This window comes from Sorex araneus, chromosome X (genome assembly GCF_027595985.1).
Source record: "Sorex araneus isolate mSorAra2 chromosome X, mSorAra2.pri, whole genome shotgun sequence".
In the NCBI taxonomy this organism is placed as follows: Eukaryota; Metazoa; Chordata; class Mammalia; order Eulipotyphla; family Soricidae; genus Sorex; species Sorex araneus.
In genome coordinates this window covers 213,392,406-213,413,545 of record NC_073313.1, presented here as the reverse complement: position 1 = coordinate 213,413,545, position 21,140 = coordinate 213,392,406, and the positions used below count along the sequence as shown (strand labels likewise).

At 37.0% G+C, this 21,140-nt stretch overlaps 1 protein-coding gene across 5 annotated transcripts in view; it reads left to right on the top strand.

Moving 5' to 3' along the window:
* The window catches only part of ZNF385B (zinc finger protein 385B), a 427,342-nt gene that overhangs the window by 329,439 nt on the left and 76,763 nt on the right, over positions 1 to 21,140 (top strand). For all 5 annotated transcript variants that reach the window (XM_055122074.1, XM_055122075.1, XM_055122076.1 and 2 more), the window contains one exon: positions 7,711 to 7,853. In XM_055122074.1, coding sequence (XP_054978049.1) covers positions 7,711 to 7,853 — 143 coding nt within the window. The remainder of the gene's footprint in view (positions 1 to 7,710; positions 7,854 to 21,140) is intronic.

Below are 21,140 nucleotides of genomic sequence, written 5' to 3'. Positions count from 1 at the left end.
GATTAAGGTACATACCTTCTATGATGCCAGCCCTGGCTCCATCCCTGGCATTGCTGGGTGCAGTCCCGGAGGCCCCTGGCTCCTCCAGAGTAGCCCAGGTAATCAACCCTTTGCACAAGCAGCACCACATTATCAGTCCCTTGCAGTGAACCACCTGTGTGATTGACTGCTTAGAAGGGTCCAGACCACCTAGTTGGGTAATCCACCAAACTCTTTTAATTTAGAAATAAGGGCAGGATTGTGAAGGGAAACATGGGATGCTTTGTAACCTGGTGTAATTGTTCTACATTTTGATTGAGTGGGTGGTTACCAGACTGTGTACATTCGCCAAAATCCTCAAAACAAAGGTAAATCTGGCATGCATATATTATCATAATAAAACAAGATGAGAAAAAAAGGACTGGAAAGTTAGCACAATGGAGAAGATGCCTGCCTTGCACGTGACTGACCAGAGTTCAGTCCCTGGGACCCCATATGGTCCCCTGAGCCCTCCACAAGTGATGTCAAAGCTCAAAGTCAGGAATAAGCCCTGAGCACAGCCAGGTGTGGCCCCCAAACAACAAACAAACATAAAAAGGGGCTGGTAATAGTATTTTCTGTATTTACATATATATACACACACATACATTGTAGGATAGTTTATTTAAATATTTAAATATAGATATGTAAATGAGTAATATGATTAATATGCGTATACAAATATATACACATATATATCAATATGTGTGTATATATGTGAATATGTATTCATATTCATATTCATATTTACGACATCTGATAGCCTAGTTCTCCCTCTTGGAGAAACTGGCAAGCTACCGAGAGTTTACTGCTGGCACTGGGAGAGCCTGGCATGCTCCCCGTGACATATTCATATGCCAAATACAGTAAAAATGATGGGTCTCATTGCCCTGACCCTTAAAGAGCCTCTAATGTGGCACCATTGGGAAGGAGAGTAAAGAGAGGCTGCTAAAATCTCAGGGCTAGGATGAATGGAGACTTTACTGGGCCCGCTCAAGCAAATCGATGATCAATGGGATAACAGTGATACAGTGATGTGAATATGTAACTGCTTAGGGGAGGGATCTGACAAGTAGCATGCTCCATAAAACATTAATCTGCAATTATTATGTGGTCCCTTTCTAAGCAAAACCCTTTATTAAACATATTCCTGTCATATAATGATCTGTTGGCCACACTGGTGATCTTTTGGTAAATTTATTTTTCTTTCATAAAAAAACTGCTAAAAAAGAAAATAACAGGTAAAGGAGATGAAGAGATACTGGTCAATAGTTGATCTGGAAAGGAGGAAAATTACTCACTCTAAGGAGTAACAAACCTAAAAAATCTGGGGGGGGAGGCGAGGAGCAAGGGAGAGAGAAAACCAAAACCAAGTTTGGGGGGAAACCTGAAATGACAGTCATATTATTTGCTTTAGAGATATCTTTCAAAATTCTATTATTTCCTATGCCCCCTTATAGATTTTTATAATGTAAATTTCTCTTTCAGAATTCACTAAAGCAGTTATACATACTAATGGCACAGGAGGAAACTACCTCAGGATTTAAGAGAAAGAAAGTGACAGAGACAGAAAGAGATTTTTTATTTTATTCTGTGAAAACTCTGAAGATTTTCTTTTATGCTGCTATAGTTTTTATGGTTGTGTTGTCTTTGTATATAAAGAAAACCACTGGGAACCTCGAAAGCTATCATAGACCTTCAAGATCATATTTCTAAAGGTCAAAGACTAAAGCAGTTGTTTCATGTGTCACCTGATTCTCAAATAATGTTTCATTAAGATATATTATGACATAGTCCATTGACAAAATAGAAGGCATATTATATTACCACAACAGTTGGCTGAAATAATAGTTTACCTTATAATCACTGTAGTGAATTATCTTGCACACAATTTTTATTTTATATTTATGGTGAATATTACTTGCATTATTCTTGTATTGTGGTGAATATTATTTGTATTTTACCATCAGGTAAAATTTTTATATGAGGCTAATTGCATTTCTTTTAATCTATTTTTTAAATTTGGCCACCATGGTTTACAAATTGTTATTAGTAGGATTTCATATACGAACTATTGCAGCACTGCACCTTGTGTCTGCTTCCCTCCACTACTGTCCCAGGGTCCCTCACCCACCTCCCTAACCCCTTGGTAAGCTTCCTACTGAAAACAACTTCTCCCTCTCTGTTGCCTTTGGGTATTTGCTATTCCCCTGTTTTGTTTCATCATACCCCACATATAAGAGAGTTCATTCTGTGTCTGTTCCTCTTCTGACTGATGTCACCAGCATGATACTCTCCAGCTCCATCTAAGTGTCAGCAACTTTCTTTTTTTCTTACAGCTAAGTAGTATTCCAAAGTTAATTGCATCCTTATTGAGACAATATGGAAATGTGAAATTTTCATGGTGACAGTGATAACTTTGGGGTACACGTGCTTTGGGGTGTGTATATTATTTTGATACAGGGAGTTTAAAATATGTATATGTGTGTAGTACTGAAATCCTTACAAATAAATAAAGTAGAACACTGCTATTAATAAATTCATTATGGTAGATGGCAAAACTGTATCTTAAACTTTGAACTAGCAATAATGAATTAGCTATAGGCAATATCTTACATATAGTTAGCAAATAGTTCAGAAAAAAAGACAATGGTTGCTTCAGTCCCATTGTAATCTTAATGCGGTTTTATTTGCTTGTTTGCTTGTTTGGGAGCTTCCCAAGCAGGTCTCACTCAGGTCTGGGGCCCCACTGCAATTCTCACCAGCTGGGAGAGTGGTTAAATAAATACAAGGACCCTGGGATTCCATTCTGCCTCTTGTTACATTCTCAATCTTTGTGGGGTTCTGGGATTTTATAGAACTTAAAATTTTCTTACAGGGAACAATATATGTTGTTTAGATTTCTGCTTGTGGCTACCACTGACTTTCCTGCATCACAGCAAAATCAGCAGCAGCAGCAAACCCAAGAATACGTAGTGACAGAGATAAAAGCATAAATTAACCTGTGCAGAAGTGCTCTTTTCTTCCTTTCCCCTTTGAAAAAAATTGTCTTTGAAACAATAAGTTGTAGTGAGAAACTATTAAAACCTAGGTTTTCAAAGTGAAGGCATCAGGGTTGAGGTAAGGAAGTTTATAAACAGAAAAATAGTTTTTGTTTATTGAGAAGATCTACCAGTACCAGTACTTTAAAACAATCTGTGTTCAACATGGCAAACTGTCATTAAAATGCTAATGAAATGGTAAACAGCTGCTTTGGTTTTTTTATGCTAATAAATGGTGCCAGCTAAAGTAATTCACAAGCCTTGCCTTTATTAGCATAGAGGTTTGATTGCATAAGGAGGAATCTTTATACATTCTGACCTTTGTTGATGGCACACTGCTTGCCAAGTTCCATGTTGCATTCTATTTGATTTGAGTTTGTTAGTACAAAGTAATATTTGATTTGAGCTTGTTAGTACAAAGTGATTCTCAGGAGGCATATCAGGAGCCATGTATTTTACATGTTATCAGTCATCATTTGTGGGCTTCAAAAGGATTTTTTTCTGAGGCCAGAGATAATACAGTGGATAAGTTACTTGCCTTGCATGCAGCTGGTCCTGATTCAATCGTAGCTCCACATATGGTCCCAGCAGCCTCAGCCAGGAGTGATCCCTGAGCACAGAGCCAGTAGTAAACCCTGAGCACAGCCATGTGTGACTCAAAAATAAAAGCAGAACTCCTTCCCCAAAAAGCCCAAAAAGGAAATTTTCTTTCCTTTCAAGATCCACTATGATAAAATAATTACACAGTTGTTCATCAGGTACCTTTGAAGATAATAAGTCTGTGTACTTTTTATATTTTAGTCCTTTAACAGCTATAATAATTATAAAGTATAAAATACCATTGCTTTTATATAAGAAATACTGGTCTTGTTCATGGTTCCCTGAGACTCTGAGGAGCAATTCCTGATCACTGCCTGGAGTGATCCCCAAGCACTATGTGGAAATTAACCCTTTGAGCACCGATGGGTATGGCCCAAAAACAAACACAAAGAAGTATTTCTTTCCTTGCAATCTACCTAAGATTGTAAGGCAAAGATTTTAAAATCAATAATTTAATAAGTGCCTCGGCAATATTTGACATCTTGATACATCTTAGATCTACAATCTCTGAAGTTAGTAATTAGTGTAATATTACTAACTAGAAACATGTGATTAGGTAGAAAATAGTTATGTGAATGACAGACTTTTTCTTTCTGACTTTGAAACAATGTAAATTAGGTGTGCAGTACATTAAATACTTATCAATAATATTTTTAAATATGATGCAGAATTTGTTATAAGGAAATGCACTACCAAAAATACCATTGAAGTAGGAATTTTGATTATTCTGGGGAACTATAAGAATGTTTTAATCATTAGAGCATTTTCACTAACTGTTTATTATTTTAGCAAGTCAGTTGGAAATTTTAAGCATATAATTATTTGTGGCTCATATAGGTATGCCAGAAGAAATTGGAATTATCATACACTATTGATGATAATAAAAGTAGTTCGGCCATTTTGGAAAATAGTCTGGAAGATCTTGACTCAATCACGAGATTCTCAATTCTTTTTTAAAAAATTCATTTATTTATTTTATGTTTTTGAGCACTACCTGGCTGTGCTCAACACTTACTCCTGATTCATTCAGCACTTAGGAATTATCCTAGAGGAAATAGGGAAACCACACAGGGTACCAGGGATCAAATGAGGGTCAGCCACATGTAAGGCAAGTACTTATCCTACTGTTTTATCTCTCAGAAACTTAGAATTCCAAATTCAATATTTAGATATGTTGAAAACAGATACATCAAAGCCCAAAAGCAAATTATTTTATTTTATTATTCATAAAAAAGCAGAAACAAAAGTAGAAACAATTCAACTATCAGTTGATGAATGTATAAGTAAATATGGTACATTTATATCACTGTATCACTGTATCACTGTCATTCTATTGTTCATTGATTTACTTGAGCAGGAGCCAGTAACGTCTCCATTTGTCCCACCCCTGAGATTTTAGCAGCCTCTCTTTACTTGTTTTTCCCAATGATTGGAGGCTCTTTTTAGGGTCAGGGGAATGGGGCTATTATTGTTACTGTATTTGGCATATCGAATACTCCATGGGGAGCTTGCCAGGCTCTTTTGTGCGGGTGGGATACTCTCAGTAGCTTGCCGGGCTCTCCGAGAGGCATAGATAGGTAGGTAGATAGATAGATAGATAGATAGATAGATAGATAGATAGATAGATAGATAGATAGATAGAAATATAGATAGATAGATGTATATATGCATATATATTTCCTTTTATGATGATGTATCCGCATGGTCCAGAAATATGTTTGCTCATGCATGAGGCTCAGCCTGAGCATGTGGTAAGTGGCCTGGAGCATGGAGACTGTTGGGTAGTGGAGATCGGCTGCCGGGGCTGGGTCCCCTGGGGCAGGGAAGGCTTTCACCTGACCCCTTCTTGCGTGCCCCTGCCTCGGAGTTCAGTGGCATAGTTTTGGGGACCTCATTTTATGCTCCCTTCCGGGAGGAGCAGCCATGAGTTCTGGAGGGTGGCCAATGAGATTACCTGGCACTGCAGGAGGTGGCTTATGGATGTGAACTCCGGTTCGCCAGAGATTGTGGGAATCAGGCTGAGGATTTCTGCTCCCGGGTCACGTTGAGCCCAGAATTCAAGATCACAAAGTTCCGCACTACCTGGGTTTCCTGGGACTTCACTCATGCGTAAGGCTTGGCCGAGCATGTGGAAAGCGGCCTGGAGCATGGCGGCAGTTGAGTAGTGGAGGTCGGCTGTCAGGACTGGGTCCCTTGGGGTGGGGAGGGCTCTACATTTATGTAATAAAATATTATTCAGTCTTAAACATTAATAAGATTCTGTTACATATTACAACATTAGAAACCTTGAAAACATTATGGCAAGTGAAAAAAGAGTAGCAAAAGATTTCTTATTTTATGTCATTGAAGCGAAATATTCAGAACAGAGAGAGGCAAATTGAATTAGTGGTTGCTAGGAGTGTTGAACTGAAGTAGTGAATGACATCTAATAGATAGGAAGTTTCTTTTAAGGGGTGTGAAAATGTTCTGAAGTTGACTGTGGTAATGGTGGCACACCAAATATGCTAAGTATCACTGAGTTATTTACTTCAAGTGGATGAATTATTATGTGAGTTATATCTCAACAAAACTATTGTCTTACAAAAGAAAAACTAAATTACACTAAATCTGGTTGTCCAGGGAGCCGTCTGTACTGATAATTACTTAATAGGCAGTCTGTGGAGGCTACAAACTAAAGAATAATGCATATTCCTTGAAAGGAGCGTTTTAGCACATGGGTTAATACCTAAAGATATAACTGCTATTATGATTATTAAAAGGAATAGTTCCTAAAATACTGTAAGGCTATTTTATGGTGGGAGAAGGTCACATCCAACTGTGCTCAGGACCTACTCCTTCCTCTGTGCTCAGAGATCACTCCTGGCAGGGCTCAGAAGACCATATGGGGTAACAATAGTTGAACATCATGATCTGCATCCAAGGCAAGCCCCCTGTATTATCCTCCAAACCCTCTTTTTGTTTTGTTTTGTTTTGTGAACTACACACAGCTGTGCTCAGGATTTACTCTTGGCTCTGTGCTCAGGGATCATGCCTGATGGGCCTTGAGGGACCATATGCCAGGAATTGAACCAGGGTTAACTGCAATGAAAGTGTCGTACCCATTATACTGTCTCTTGTCCAATAGGAGGATCTTTTACAAAGCAACAGGCAAATATTTTTTAATTGTTACCCCAGCTCCTTCTGTCCCCCAATAACCATCCCCTCTCAGACCTTAATCACTCTCTAACTCTGAAATGTCTACTCATTTACCTCAAAGTGGGTAATTTTAGGTTATTTTTTAAAGGGAAAAATAGTTTGAGTCATAACTTTCTTGAAAACGGACTATAACCATAAAATTCCAAGTTTTTTCCTGAACATGCTAGTTCAGAAGTATAATAATTGGAGAATAGTAACAGACCCTGAGAATCAGCAGAACTCAGTATTCCAAGGGTTTAGAGTTGGAGGTCAGTGAGAGGGGACCTTGTGACATTATAGGAGCGCTGCTACAACTCTGGTGGTGGATGTGGTGCTGAAATATTAAATGCCCAAAACTCTATTATCAACAGTATTATAAATCATGGTGCCCAAGTAATAATGTTTTTAAAGGGAAGAAGCTAAGATTTCTTCCCCTTATAAAGACCCCTATAATTTTCTCTGATTTTCACAAAGCATACCCACTCTCCATTAAGTTATTTTGAAAAGAGATTCCAATTTTTATAATTCCCTTCCCTTTTTCCTACATTTTTGGCTACTCAGATACAATGGCTAGACTGCCAGAAGACAACATCCTGCCCCACCTGTGAGAAAATCTACATAATATGTATCTCCCTCCACTAATTCTAAACAGCACTTGGACTTTGCCCAGGAGGAGTATTCAGCATTCTTTTCAGAAAAATGGTCAAGAAGACCCTTCGAATCTTATTTCCTCCTTCTACAGCCTTTGCATACATCCAATATAACTTTCTTGCTTGTAGGTGGCAGCTTAGCAGATGTATTTGTGCACAGTATGTAGACTGTGGAGGGAGATGGGTCTATGAAAGAGACTAAATTCTTTTCATTTTGTTCTTGGCAGGCAGTACATGCCACACTACGACCCTTCCTGCTCTTGTGCGCACTCCGACTCTGATGATGCAGCCTTCACTGGATATCAAACCATTTATGTCTTTTCCAGTGGACAGTAGTTCTGCTGTTGGGCTCTTTCCAAATTTTAACACAGTGAGTAAATATATTTTTATTTTGTTTGTGTTCTCAAGCTCTTTTATTATACTTATGGATAAGTAATTTCAAGTTTAGAAGTAGCATATTTCCGAAGTATGCAATTTAGAGTCATATTGGTTACACTATATGAGTGTGAAAGTTATAACTATGGAAGATAATGTATTCCCATGAGGTTTAAAAGAGGATATTTTAATTTTACAAATATGTCCACAGGTGACTTCACCTTTTGCTTTGTGAAATTTTGTTAGACTTTTCAGTAGCCTGAGTACCCATATTCATTTTGAAGCACTGTTTTATGTGCTCAAAAACAAAATTTTGAAATAACAAGCAGCATTGAATTTTCCCTGCTAGGAAGGAAAAATGCTTATCCAGGTAGATTTATACTAGGAGATATTATAAATACTCCCATAAGCAGCATTTTCAGTTGGAAGTTATTGTGGGTTTTAATGAATGATTCAAATAGAAAAAAAAAGGAAAATGATATTTTTTTTAGCTGTCTGCTTAATACTTTGTATTCCCTTTATTCATTCATTCATTTCTTTCTCTTTTCTTTCTTTCTTTCTTTCTTTTTTCTTTTTTTCTTTTTTTTTTGGCTTTGGGACACACCCAGCGATGCTCTGCCCCCACTTTAAAAATTTGACAAATATTAGTGAATTACTTGTAATTATCAATGCTTTTCATTCAGGTCAACTGTTATTACTTTATCTGGATCCAGCAGACTTTTTCTAGGTGTGCTAAGTGGAGTATGACCCCCTTTTTAAAATAGAATTCAACATAAAAATATCACTTGGATGACCAAGTGATAATTTTAGCTTACAGTAAAAGAAAAGGTTAAATTATGCACATGAGTTCATGAATTATCACTGTTTAGTTGATACATGTGATCTGTTAAGGCATGATGGCTTAATGAATGATACGGCATTAGAGAAAGGGCCATAATCAAGAAAAAGAATTGCATTATTGGCACCACCAGACAGTGAGCTTCTAAAGTATTACCAAATATTTCTTTTGCAAAATTATCTTCTGTATAAAGTCAAAAATATCACAGCAAGCTTTTTCAGAGCTTGGACTCAAGTGTGCTTTCTGTGCCCTGTACCAAAATCTAGATGGTACTTTCAAGCATAATTTGTTAATGTATTATATACTATGGAAGAGTATTTTCAATTCCTCTGTCCCTCTCGGAGAGCCCGGCAACCTACTAGGAGTATCCAGCCCCTACCGCAGAGCCTGGCAAGCTACTCATGGCGTATTCAATATACCAAAAACAGTAACAACAAGTCTCACAACGGAGACGTTACTGGTGCCCATTCGAGCAAATCGATGAACAATGGGACGAGTGCAACATAGTGCAACTTTGTAAGAAAGCCTTTATATACACCACTGCCAGAAAGCAGGATGGTTGATGTCAAATGGCATAATTTTTTATCACGATCACGACATCCCGTTAATCACCGATTTCTCGGGCGGGCTCAGTAACCTCTCATTTCTCCCTTTCCCTGAGATCTTAGAAGTCTATCTCGACTCTGCCTTCCCAACGATGTCGCACTGGGGGCTCTTTCAGGGTCAGGGGAATGAGATCCAGCTTGTTACTGGAGTTAGCATATGAATACACCATAGGGAGCTTGCAAGGCTGTCCCATCTGGGCAGGAAACTCTCAGAAGATGGCCAGTTTCTCCCAGAGGGAGAAGTAGGCTACAAGATATCACAAGCTTCTGAGAGCTTGCTTTTAAGTCTCTCTCTGGATGTTGGCCGTTGATGAGATTACACACACCTGGGTTTCTCTGCCGGTACCTTCATGCATGAGGCCTGTCCGAACGTGTGGAGAGGGGCCTCCAGCATGGCTGTAGCTAGATTCAGGTGGTCTTCGGCTGCCGGGAGCTCTGCTCAGGGTGGGGAGGGAAGCTGGAGCCCATCCCCTCTGAGGGGCCCTGGGCAAGAGACTCTCTGCATCACAATACTTAAATTCTTTTTTATCACAATACTTAAATTCTTATTTTAAAGATTTAAATAAAAGAATAGCAAAGTGTGAGCAACACTGTTCCCTATTCCTGTCTGTATACCTAGTCCCTGTACTAAAGTGGCCTCAGTTGTGGGCATTCATCCTGCCAGCTTTGAGCACTATGTTTTATACATACCTTATTATTGGCATCCAATGACAGTTTTCTTTTCACAACTGTGATCATCTAATTAGCACTATTATATAAAATTTCCCCATTCAGTTATCAGTCATAAAAGTTGTAAAACAAAAAAATGGAAAATAGTAACTGAATAATTTTAGCGAAGTTTCCTGTAAACCCTGAGAGTGTGCATGTGTGTGTGTGTGTGTGTGTGTGTGTGTGTGTGTGTGTGTGTGTGTGTTGCCAGGAGTTAAGCCAGGATCTCATGCAAGACACAAGTTTTTCCACTGAAACACATCCCCTGACCTCACAAGGATTTCTTCTTACTTTTTTCTTTTTATGTTTTATTTTTTTTAATTTGGGGGCCACACCTGGTGGTGCTCAGAAATTATTCCTGGCAGTGCTCAGTACCATATAGGGAATGAGAGATTAAATCCAATTTCGCTGAATGCAAAACAAATGCCCTAGACCTTGCCCACATACTATTTCTCTGGTCCCAGTCATACAGCTTTTCTCAAAGATAAAAATACAGTTTTACATATTATTACATATTACGAGGCTTAAGGATTCAGTAATTTTCCTTTTATTATTACACATAACGCATATCTTATGATACATTTGAGAACACACAAAGAATAACTCAATAATTCTACTAACAGGAATTCATTCTGCTTTCTTCGTCTGATTGTCATAATAAAATACTTTCTGGTTAAGGTTAAGAATATAGCTGAGAGCGATATAAAATAACCATGTAGTCCTTACCTTCTTTATGCTGTATCCAAGACATACTAGTACACTTAGTGCACAAATTCTGGTTATAGATTAAAAACTAAATCATTATAATGGTAACCCTCTTTTGCCATTATAAATAAATAAATTTATAGAATCACTGGATAACCTATGATTTTTCAGTGAGTCACAATTTATTATCTCTTTTTTCTATAGGCTTGTATTCATGCACAAGATTCCCTAGGTCAATTTAATACAATTATATTATTCCAGAAAATATTTTTAAATTGCTAGTAATAATGGACGGGAGTGATAGCACAGTGGGTAGGGCGTTTGCTTGCAGCTGACCAGGGTTGGATTCCTCCATCCCTCTTGGAGAGCCCGGCAAGCTACCAAGAGTATCTAACCCACACGGCAGAGCCTGGCAAGCTACCTGTGGTGTATTTGATATGCCAAAAACAGGAACAACAAGTCTCACAATGAAGAGGTTACTGATGCCCGCTCGAGCAAATCGATGAACAACAGTGCGACAGTGCGAGAGTGCACAGTGTACCACATGCTTGTGATATGTTATGATCTTCAAAATGCTTAAAATTTAAAATGTTAGTAGGTACCATACTAAATATGACAATAAAATATTAGTCATTTTGTATGAAATAAAATGTTAATAAAGGAACATGAATTAGAATCTTCTTACTTTGAAACATATAATCTGATTTTTATGTCCTTGAGTCTTTGGTCTGTGTCACCTGCCACCTCTTTCAGTGTGAACAAAGCTCAATCAGAACTCTTTTGTGCTCTTTTCTGGAAGCTAGTAGACAGTTTTCAGCAGAATCATTAAGTGCAAAAAGGGAATTATTTTTGAATATGTAAAATTAGCTTCTATAATCTGTGAAACTATATTTTTAATGAAGATAATTTTTTAACAAATTAAAAATCATTCTACACAGTAGTTCACATTCTTTTTTAACCAAAATCAATCCTGTAATCTATTTTTTTTGTTTGTTTTATTTTTGGATGGAGCAATAGTACAGCGGCAGGGCGTTTGCCTTGCACACCGCCAACCCAGGTTCCATTCCTCTGCCCCTCTCAGAGAGCCCGGCAAGCTACTGAGAGTATCCCACCCACCTGCCAGAGCTGGCAAGCTACCCGTGGCATATTGGATATGCCAAAAAAAGAAAATCAGTAACAACAAGTTTCACAATGGAGATGTTACTGGTGCCCACTCGAGCAAATCGATGAGCAACGGGATAACAGTGACAGTTATTTTTGGACCACAACCTCCCTGGTTCTTGGTTGTTCTCAGTGGTGCTAGAGCAACCATGGGGTTCCAGGATGAAACCCAGGGCCCCAGAATTCAAAGCATGCCTCCCAAGCCCTTTGTGCTCTCTTCCCTGCCCCTATATTCCATTTTTAGTCAATAGATTATAAGCTTTCATTATTAATTTATTTCATTTAAGAAATAAACTAGCTCACAATTATAAAAAAGTGATAGCATATTATGAAACTATAACTGAACTTTTTAGAATTTCAAAGTTGTGCAAAAACAGCACATTTAAAAACAAAACGTGTGTGTGTATTTGCCTGTTTGTTCCTTGGATGGATATAGAGTGACTAAAATTATTATTTTATGCAGTAAGTTTTTTACTATATTCTATATTTTGGGTTTTTATTTTGGTTTTTGGGTCACATCCGACAATGCACAGGGGTTATTCCTGGCTCTTCACTCAGAAATTACCCCTGGCAGTGCTCAGGGGACCACATGGGATGCTGGGATTAGAACCTGGGTCAGTCGGCCGCGTGCAAGGCAAACGCCCTACCCGCTGTGCTATCGCTCCAGCCCCTATATTCTGTATTTTGGTTAGAAATTATTTTTGTCTTAAAATTACATGCTTATTTTCCTTAGGAAACAATTTCTATTAGTAGGATTATTTTTATTTTTTTAAATTTATCAAAATCTCTCTCTTCTGTCTCTCTCATGTTCTCTCTCCTTCCCCTTCTCTCTGCATATATATATGTATATATGATACATATATATATATACCTTGTATAATTTCTTTGTGGTAGAGTATCATAACATTACATGAAAAATAATCAACAATAAGTTGTGTTTTTGTCATATTCCAAACTGGAATAGTTGTTTTTTCTATACTACATTGTACACAGTAAAAAAATGCTTCACGGTGTTAATTTAGTAGTTGTCTTATATTCTACAACCAACAAACTCAGTAGAAGTGTTCGTGTTTGTGTGTGTGTGTGTGTGACTTTGTCCAAGCAGAGTTATGAAAAATATGCTAGGGAAGATGGAGTTTTCAATCACTGATAATTTATGATGGGTTATGTGTCAAGGATTCTCATCTAGAGAATGATGATGTTAACTTTGACCTTCAGCAGCTGTACTTTAGAGAGGGACTGGTTTGAGCCACTCATGGGCAAAAGATGTGTGAACCAATACACACTAAAGATTTTGACCTTTACTTACAGCTTAATAGTCTTCTCTGCCTGGCTGACCATTAATGCTCATTTCCCTCACTGCCACCCCACCTTCAACCATCTGTCATTTAGGACTCAACTTTGCTATTATCTCCTTGATAGGACATCTTCTGCAACTCTTCAAGTCTAAAGGGGTTACCCAGTATCCTCAGATTACTTCCATTATAGAGTTGTCACTCCATAGACTAACTAGATGATTATCTTCACTGAATATCAGTTCCTTGAGAACAGGAGTAATATTTTTTCATCTTTGTATGCTTTGTGTCTAACACATGGGTTCAATAAAATTTTTTGAAGAAACAAATATCACTAGGATAGCATCATACCCCTTGAGCATTGCTGGAGTATCATCCCCCAATTTTTTTGAAAGGATAGAAGAAAGGAGAAAGCAACAGACCCAGGTCCATATTTGTTTTTTTCCCTGTAATCTAACCCTTGGACTGGAGCAATTGCACAGCGGGTACGGCATCTGCCTGCATGTGGCCAGATTGGGTTCGATTCCTTCAGAGAGCCCGGCAAGCTACTGAAAGTATCCTACTCGCATGGCAAAGCCTGGCAAGCTACCTGTGGCATATTCTATATGCCAAAAACAGTAACAACAAGTCTCACAATGGAGACGTTACTGATGCCAGATCAAGCAAATCGATGAACAATGGGAGACAGTGCTACAGTGCTATAATCTAACCCCACCCAGAGAAGTATATATCAACATTCCTGAGTCCTTTTCTAGTTGAGAAGCCTCAGCATTTTATTTTTGTTATTATTTTCCTCATAAATATGATTTTTAAATATAAAAGTGATAGTTATAAACCTCTCTCCAACTGTAGTTCTTGTTCTTCTCTGTATATGTTATGCAAACTTTGTGAATATTTAGTATATTCATTATTACAGACAATAGTCATAAGAAAGAACACTTAGATGAAAAGGAAAATAATTACTTCTGGATTTTATTAAAAATATATATACACCAAAGAGTACTTAACTTGGGAAAGACTATAAACAAAATGAATAAAATAAAAAAATTTTGCAGAGATTGTTTGTGTTACTCTTAGGAACTGGAGCTATAATCATGAGCTTCCTCAAGATTATATCGCTATTGGTTTCTCTTCATTGGCAGGTGCTTTCCATGCTTATTAATTTCTAGTCTTTGTAAGTTTACAGAATTTTTGCAAATGCTTCAGGGACACACAGGTACAATGGAGGATACTGATGCTTGATTGCAGGAGACAAGATCCCACTATATTATCATTTTGAAAAATAGTTTTATTTCACAATGTATCTTATAGTTATTTTCATCTGATTTAAAAACAAATATGTGTAACAGTACAAAGATGCTTTCTAAGATGCTTTCTATGTAAAATTTCATATTGCTATATGATTCCTGAGTAATATATTCCTTGACCAACTATTCATGACAAGCATGAAATAATCTCTACAATTACTCTATAGTCTCTCCAATTATCGCTTATTGAATCATTCAGATATCCTATGTTATTCATAGCAAAAAAAAAGAAAGCATAAAACACACACAGAGTTTTCCATGAACTCAGCTTCTTATTTAAATGCTATGATTTTTAGCAGACTTCAAGTTTATATTTTAAGTGTACTCTATCACTGGACTGGATCGATAGTACAGCAGGTAGGGTGTTTGCCTTGTATGCAGCTGTCCCGGGTTCAATTTCTCCATCCCTCTCTAGAGCCAGGCAAGCTACCGAGAGTATCCCACCTGCAGGGCAGAGCCTGGCAAGCTACCCATGGCGTATTCGATATGCCAAAGACTGTAACAACAGGTCTCACAATGGAGACATTAATGGCGCCCGCTTGAGCAAATCGCTGAACAAAGGGGTGACAGTGCTACAGTGCTACAGTGCAGGAAAAATATCCCATTTACTTTTCTGTTCATTCATGGTATATTTCTTATGATATATTATTTTAAGTGAACCTGAATTAAGAACCTGAAGTAAGAAAATTTAACTTTTTAACCTGCCTTAAATAATCGAGTTATTTAAAACAACCTATTTAAATACCTGTATACATATTTTTCTTATATCTAGATACTTAAGTAAAATTCTTTACCACTATTGATACAAATAAAATATGAATTTTTGCCATTTGGATTTCCTTTTTCACTTAATAGTATTTTGCTGCCATTAGAAAGTTAAACATTCCATATTAATGTAGGATATTATATGCTTAACAACTTGAAATGACACATTTATCCAAAATAGTAAAAAGAATATGATTCAATTTTTAAGATAAGTAAATTCTTTTTAAAATAAAATAAATAAAAATGTTTATTTGTGTGATACACATAAAAAACAAGAGTCATGTACTCATATGTTCTAAGGAAATTTATAGTATTAAGTATGTCAAGTTAAATTTTTCCATGGTTGCTTAAACTTAGTTAAAGAGAGAAAGAATTGTTGCCTATTGATTGGCTTAGGTCAACAGCAACTGTTCCTGAATCATTAAGGAAAAAAAAATGGGGTGGGGATTTCTTTGAAATGTAAAACAAAACTAACAAAGATTTTGTTCAAATATTTGAACATTAGATTCCTGCCTAGAAAAATTTAAATTCATAGTGAATTCAATGAAGAGAAGAATGATATAAACTTGACCACTGCGAGGGAAAAAACTACATAATGACCATCTGTACTGTTATATCTCTCTCTACTGAAATCCCAAACAAGTCCTCTTTTGAGAAATAAATGTTCCTTACCTTAACTCAAATATCTCAGATTTATCTACTAAAAAAAAATTCTGTTCTATTCTTCCTGCCATCTACTCATTCTCAAAACCCTTTAGAACTATGTAGATATTATTTATATGGTTTATTATATATACATATATATGCATGTATGTTTCTGTATTGTGTTGTCATAAGCATTTCTTTTTTTTTTAATTTTTATTGAGTCACCATGTGGAAAGTTACAAAGTTTTCAGGTTTAAATCTCAGTTATACAATGCTCGAATACCCATCCCTTCACCAGTGCTCATATTCCACCACCAAGAATCCCAGTATAGCTCCACCCCGCCCCCTCACACCCCAACCCCCCCCTTAACCCTAAATAAATGTTTTGTTCAGTACATCTGGGGAATGCATGCATTCATTCCCAATCACTTACTAAAGTCATTGTTGTAATTGGTGGTGGTAGTGGAGGCTGTGAGAGAATAAGACAGAAACTGCTCACAGCCTAGGAGGAATTCTTTCTTTCTCCTGTGTAATTCACCATGACATATTAGATAGTTGTGCTTATACTTGATTAAGTTGACTAACGCTGCCTGAAATTATCAAATGAAAACCTTGAATGGGGCTCTCAGGATAGAGGAATGCAGTTTCAGAAACCTTTGAGAGGGCACCCTCTATGGCATTATGCTGTGACCTCTTGCGTGTTCCCTTTATTATCCTGGTCTCAGCCTCACATGGCTCTGGGTCAGTGTCATCAGTGCTAGAGTTTCAAGGATTATGTGTACTTGGAGGGCACATCAGATTTGCTGGCAAGATGGGTCTTTAGTCTTGGCATTGTCCCAGGTCAGCATTTTTCAAGAGTAGAGTCAACTTGATAAGAGTGTCTGTGTCAGATCCTTTTCATTAAAAAGAGAAATATTAACAAGTATTAATAAACATTAACAAATTATTAACAAATATTAACAAATATATAACAAATCTCCAATAAGTTTAAAGAATAAACTACAGCAATCTTTTTCTAAATTTCTTACAGTGACTAAGTCTTTATGTGACTTTAATATGATAAAGCAGGAGAAAATTGCTGTGATACTACAGCAGAACAGTATATAAATCCTTCCCAGCCCAGAAGTTTTTTGTAGATTACTCTATATTAGTTGATGATGGGGTACCCTGAGAAATGTTTTTATCAAAAGCTTGGGAACTATTTAATAGCACAAATAAATTTTGTTTTTTCCTCTTCTATAAATTCTTATACTCATAATTAGGATTCCTCTCTCTTTTAGGTAAAAGAAAAACATCTTTTGGAATATTTTAGGCCCATAAATTCTCTAGGTGCTGTTGAGGGTACTAAAAGTGAATTGTGATTTTTAGAAATTTTTGAAGTTTCAGAATCTTTGCAGAGCTCAGAAGTAACAGTGAACAAAGGCTTTCCTCACAGATTTCACTCTCAGTTTAGGGTTCTTATCCTCCATTCTAGATTCTGATGTTTGAAATAAAATGAAAGCATAAAGATGACATAAATGATATTTTTATTTCTTGGACAAGTACTAGAGGACTTTAGCATATTTTAAAGATAGACTACATGAATTCTTTTAATATATACATGGAATATGTACATCGCTGTTATACCCTTTTTATAGATAAAAATATTGAAGAATATTATCCAGTCTGACTCCTTTCAATAGACAGTGCTGTCACCAAAAAGTGGAAATGTTAAATACTGGATAAAGAAGAGTTTGTTTTTAGCCTGTTATCTCCAGAATTTAAATCTTTGTGTATCTTTGTTATTTATGTGGAATACAATTTTAAGAACCCAAGAAATCCTCATAGCTCCCTAAGTCAGGTTGATAAACTCTCCTTTGCAGTACATTCTATTTAGAAGATAGGTGAAATACTCTTCTTTACTGTGAACAGTTAAGATCTGAGTGGTACAGTAAAAATATACCTGACCTCTTATGATTTAGAAATAATTAGAGGTATACAGCATGTATTTTTAACAATTAAAATCACATGTACTTGAACATAGAGGGAGAGGTCAATGGACTGAGCACTTGCTTGGCCATGTAGGAGATCCTGATTTCATTCTAAAATTGCAGGGTCCCCCAAACACTGTCAGAAGTTACCCCTTAGCACAGAACCTGGCTGAGAGTAGTCCTCAACTCTGCTGATTGTGGCCCCCAAACAAAACAAATAACCCATCAATGCCATAAATAACCCCTGAGCTTGAATAGTGCTCTGAGCACAGCTGAATTGGTCCCAAAATCAATAGAACAGTTCTTTGAACTCTTGACTAATGATATACACCCAACCTCCTTGGTTTTTTGAGTATAAATTAACAATCCTATGAGAAGAATCCACTTAACCTGTGTCCATATCAGAGGCAGCTAACAGTTTTATGCTTACCCTCCCCTCCACAAAGAAAGAATAGTTTTACACTGCATACCAATATATTGTATGTTTATCTTTAAGATAGGTGCACCTACATATTTTATTATATGTATATGTATATATATATATATCATCAGCCCAAATAAAACTTGTAAGTTTGTTCAAAATATCTGTAACTCCATAGTTATTAGCAACTGGAAAGAAAGGTATTAATCTGGACTGAAGGGAAGTTTTTGAAACAGATATGTTTCAGTTCAGTCCCTTTGTAAAAGAACTTTCTAGAAAAACATCTTTTAGCACATTCCTTGTGCAATCAGACGCTCCATTGTCCTCAGAGTGAGCTGCTGCCTCACAGGTCTGGCCCCTCTAATGGGGGAGCAGTTTCTGAAGAAACACAGTGACTCTTGAATGCAGAGTTCTTTGAAGCTATACTTCTGGGGAATCATAATTTTGTTACAGAGCAAGGGTAATATCAGCATTTCCTGGTAATCGGCCATCACAGAAAATTATCAGCAATTCATAGACTCCCTTTTTCCTTGGCTTTGGCCTTGAGGGTAATCACAAAAGATTATAGTCTTCATTTCAGCTGAATATCGTTCTATATCACTGAAATATTCTCTGCCAAGACCATGATTGATTTCCAGAGGCCTTTTAACCCCAGTTCTAGGAGACCAATCGGATTGCAGTGGTTTGATAACTGCCAACAGTTGTTATTGTTATAGTATTCTGTTGTGAGGCAGAAGTTTGGGAGTCACAACTAATTACATGAAATCTTTGAAGTTAAGTGACAGAGTAGCTTCCCCTGTTGTTCAATATTTGTATCCATCCTAGATCTAAAAATGTTGGAGGTTTAGGAATATTTAAATGTTTAGGTCACAGATTTCCAGACTATTTGGGCTTTTTATCCCGTTTTCAGAATTTTAGATTGTCTATCCTGTCCTGGAAATCAACCTTTTTGTAAACTAACATAAAAAGTACACTTAAATCCTCTACCAGTGTTTCTCAACCTTTTCCAACCCTTTTCTGCTTCCTGCCTTGTTTTTCTTGTTTTTTTTTTTTTTTTGTAGTCCATGTTCTACCTGTCACACACCCAACCTTGTGCTTTAACCTCATATATTTAATTTTCAACTGTGGTCCTCTTAGAATGTCCTGGGGGACCACAGAGAGCCATAGAGCCCCCATCTACAAACACTTCCTTCCCCCTGGATCATTTCAGTACCCCCTCCATTCCAGTGGCTTTCTGGGAGACAGCATTATCCACTTTGGAAACACTGTTTTATAGTTTGTAGGAGAGAAGGCAGAAAAGAAATCTCTTATGAGTGTCAAAAAATACTTTGAAGTATCTTCCATTATAGCAGGTTGGATTTCAGAATGGAACATTTTATAATTCAAAAACATTTTAGAAAATCTTCCCAATAAATCAATAAATTATAAATAAGAAATTTTGTTTTGTTTGTTTTTGGTTTGGACTGGAGTGATAGCACAGTGGGTAGGGCGTTTGCCTTGCACGTGGCTGACCTGGGCTTGATTCCTCCATCTCTCTCAGAAAGCCCGGCAAGCTACTGAGAGTATCTCGCCCACACGGCAGAGCCTGGCAAGCTACCCATGGCGTATTTGATATGCCAAAGACAGTAACAACAAGTCTCACAATGGAGATGCTGCTGGTGCCCACTCAAGCAAATCAGTGAATAATGGAGTGACAGTGCTACAGTATTTTTGGTTTGTGGGGACATCCAGCCATGCTCAGGGCTAACTCCTAGCTCTACACTTATGATCACTCCTGGTGGTTCTTAGAAGACCATATGAGATGCTGAAGATCAAACCTGTGTGAGCTTCGTGCAAGGCAAACACCATGCCCACTCTATAATCTGTCCAGCCCTAATCACAAATTATTTCTATTTCATATTACTAAATTTTTCATGAACATTGAGGAGGATTTTGTGTTCTGTGACAAGTTTCCATGTGATTCATGGGGGCTTTTCTCCATCATTTTATTAGCTAACCTTGAAGCCATGTACAGGAATGAAATATAAACAAACAGATTTTTAACTCAATTTCTTGCTTTATTATTTCTCTCCTATATAAGTTGCTCTATTTAGAACTTAAAGAAGCAGAAAAAACTTTTCTGCTTCAAATACATTAGAAATATTTTACGAATGTATTTATAATCTATTTGAAAATAGATTAGTAAAATAGTAGCTGCATTTCCTTACTAGTTCCAAAGAAAAGGAAGACAGATCATTTAAATTACTTTCAAACTATAGCCTCCTTGCAATCATGTTAAATAATTATAAATCAAATGGATAAATGTTAAATGTCAACTGCACTATTAACAGAGCCTTATTCAATAAAGCAATTATCATTTCACAGATCAGAGGAAGACACTTTATTAAAGCTCTTTATTTTACTGTATGGTGTAATTTGTATAACATAAATGTAGAATTGAATAAAAAATGGGTTTTGCTGAGAGTAGTTAATATGTATACACATGAACATTCATACAAAAGGGCAACAATAAGATGAATACATGATCACTGTATCACTGTTGTCCTGTTGCTCATTAATTTGCTTGAGCGGGCTCCAGTAACGTCTCCATTCATCCCTGTCGTGTTCAGGGTCAGGAGAATGAGGCCCATTATTTTTACTGTTTTTGGCATATCGAATACACCACTAGTAGTGTACAGAGAGAGCAATGCATAATCTCGCACAGCAGAGCCTGGCAAGCTCCCCATAGCTACCCGTGGTGAGTACATGATATAAAATACTTTTGCTATCACTATTCCCAGAACCATCAGGGATACTTGCCTAATGAAAGTCCTAAAGGGTTAAGTAGCAGGAGAGTACGCAAGGAGATAGGACTGAAAAACC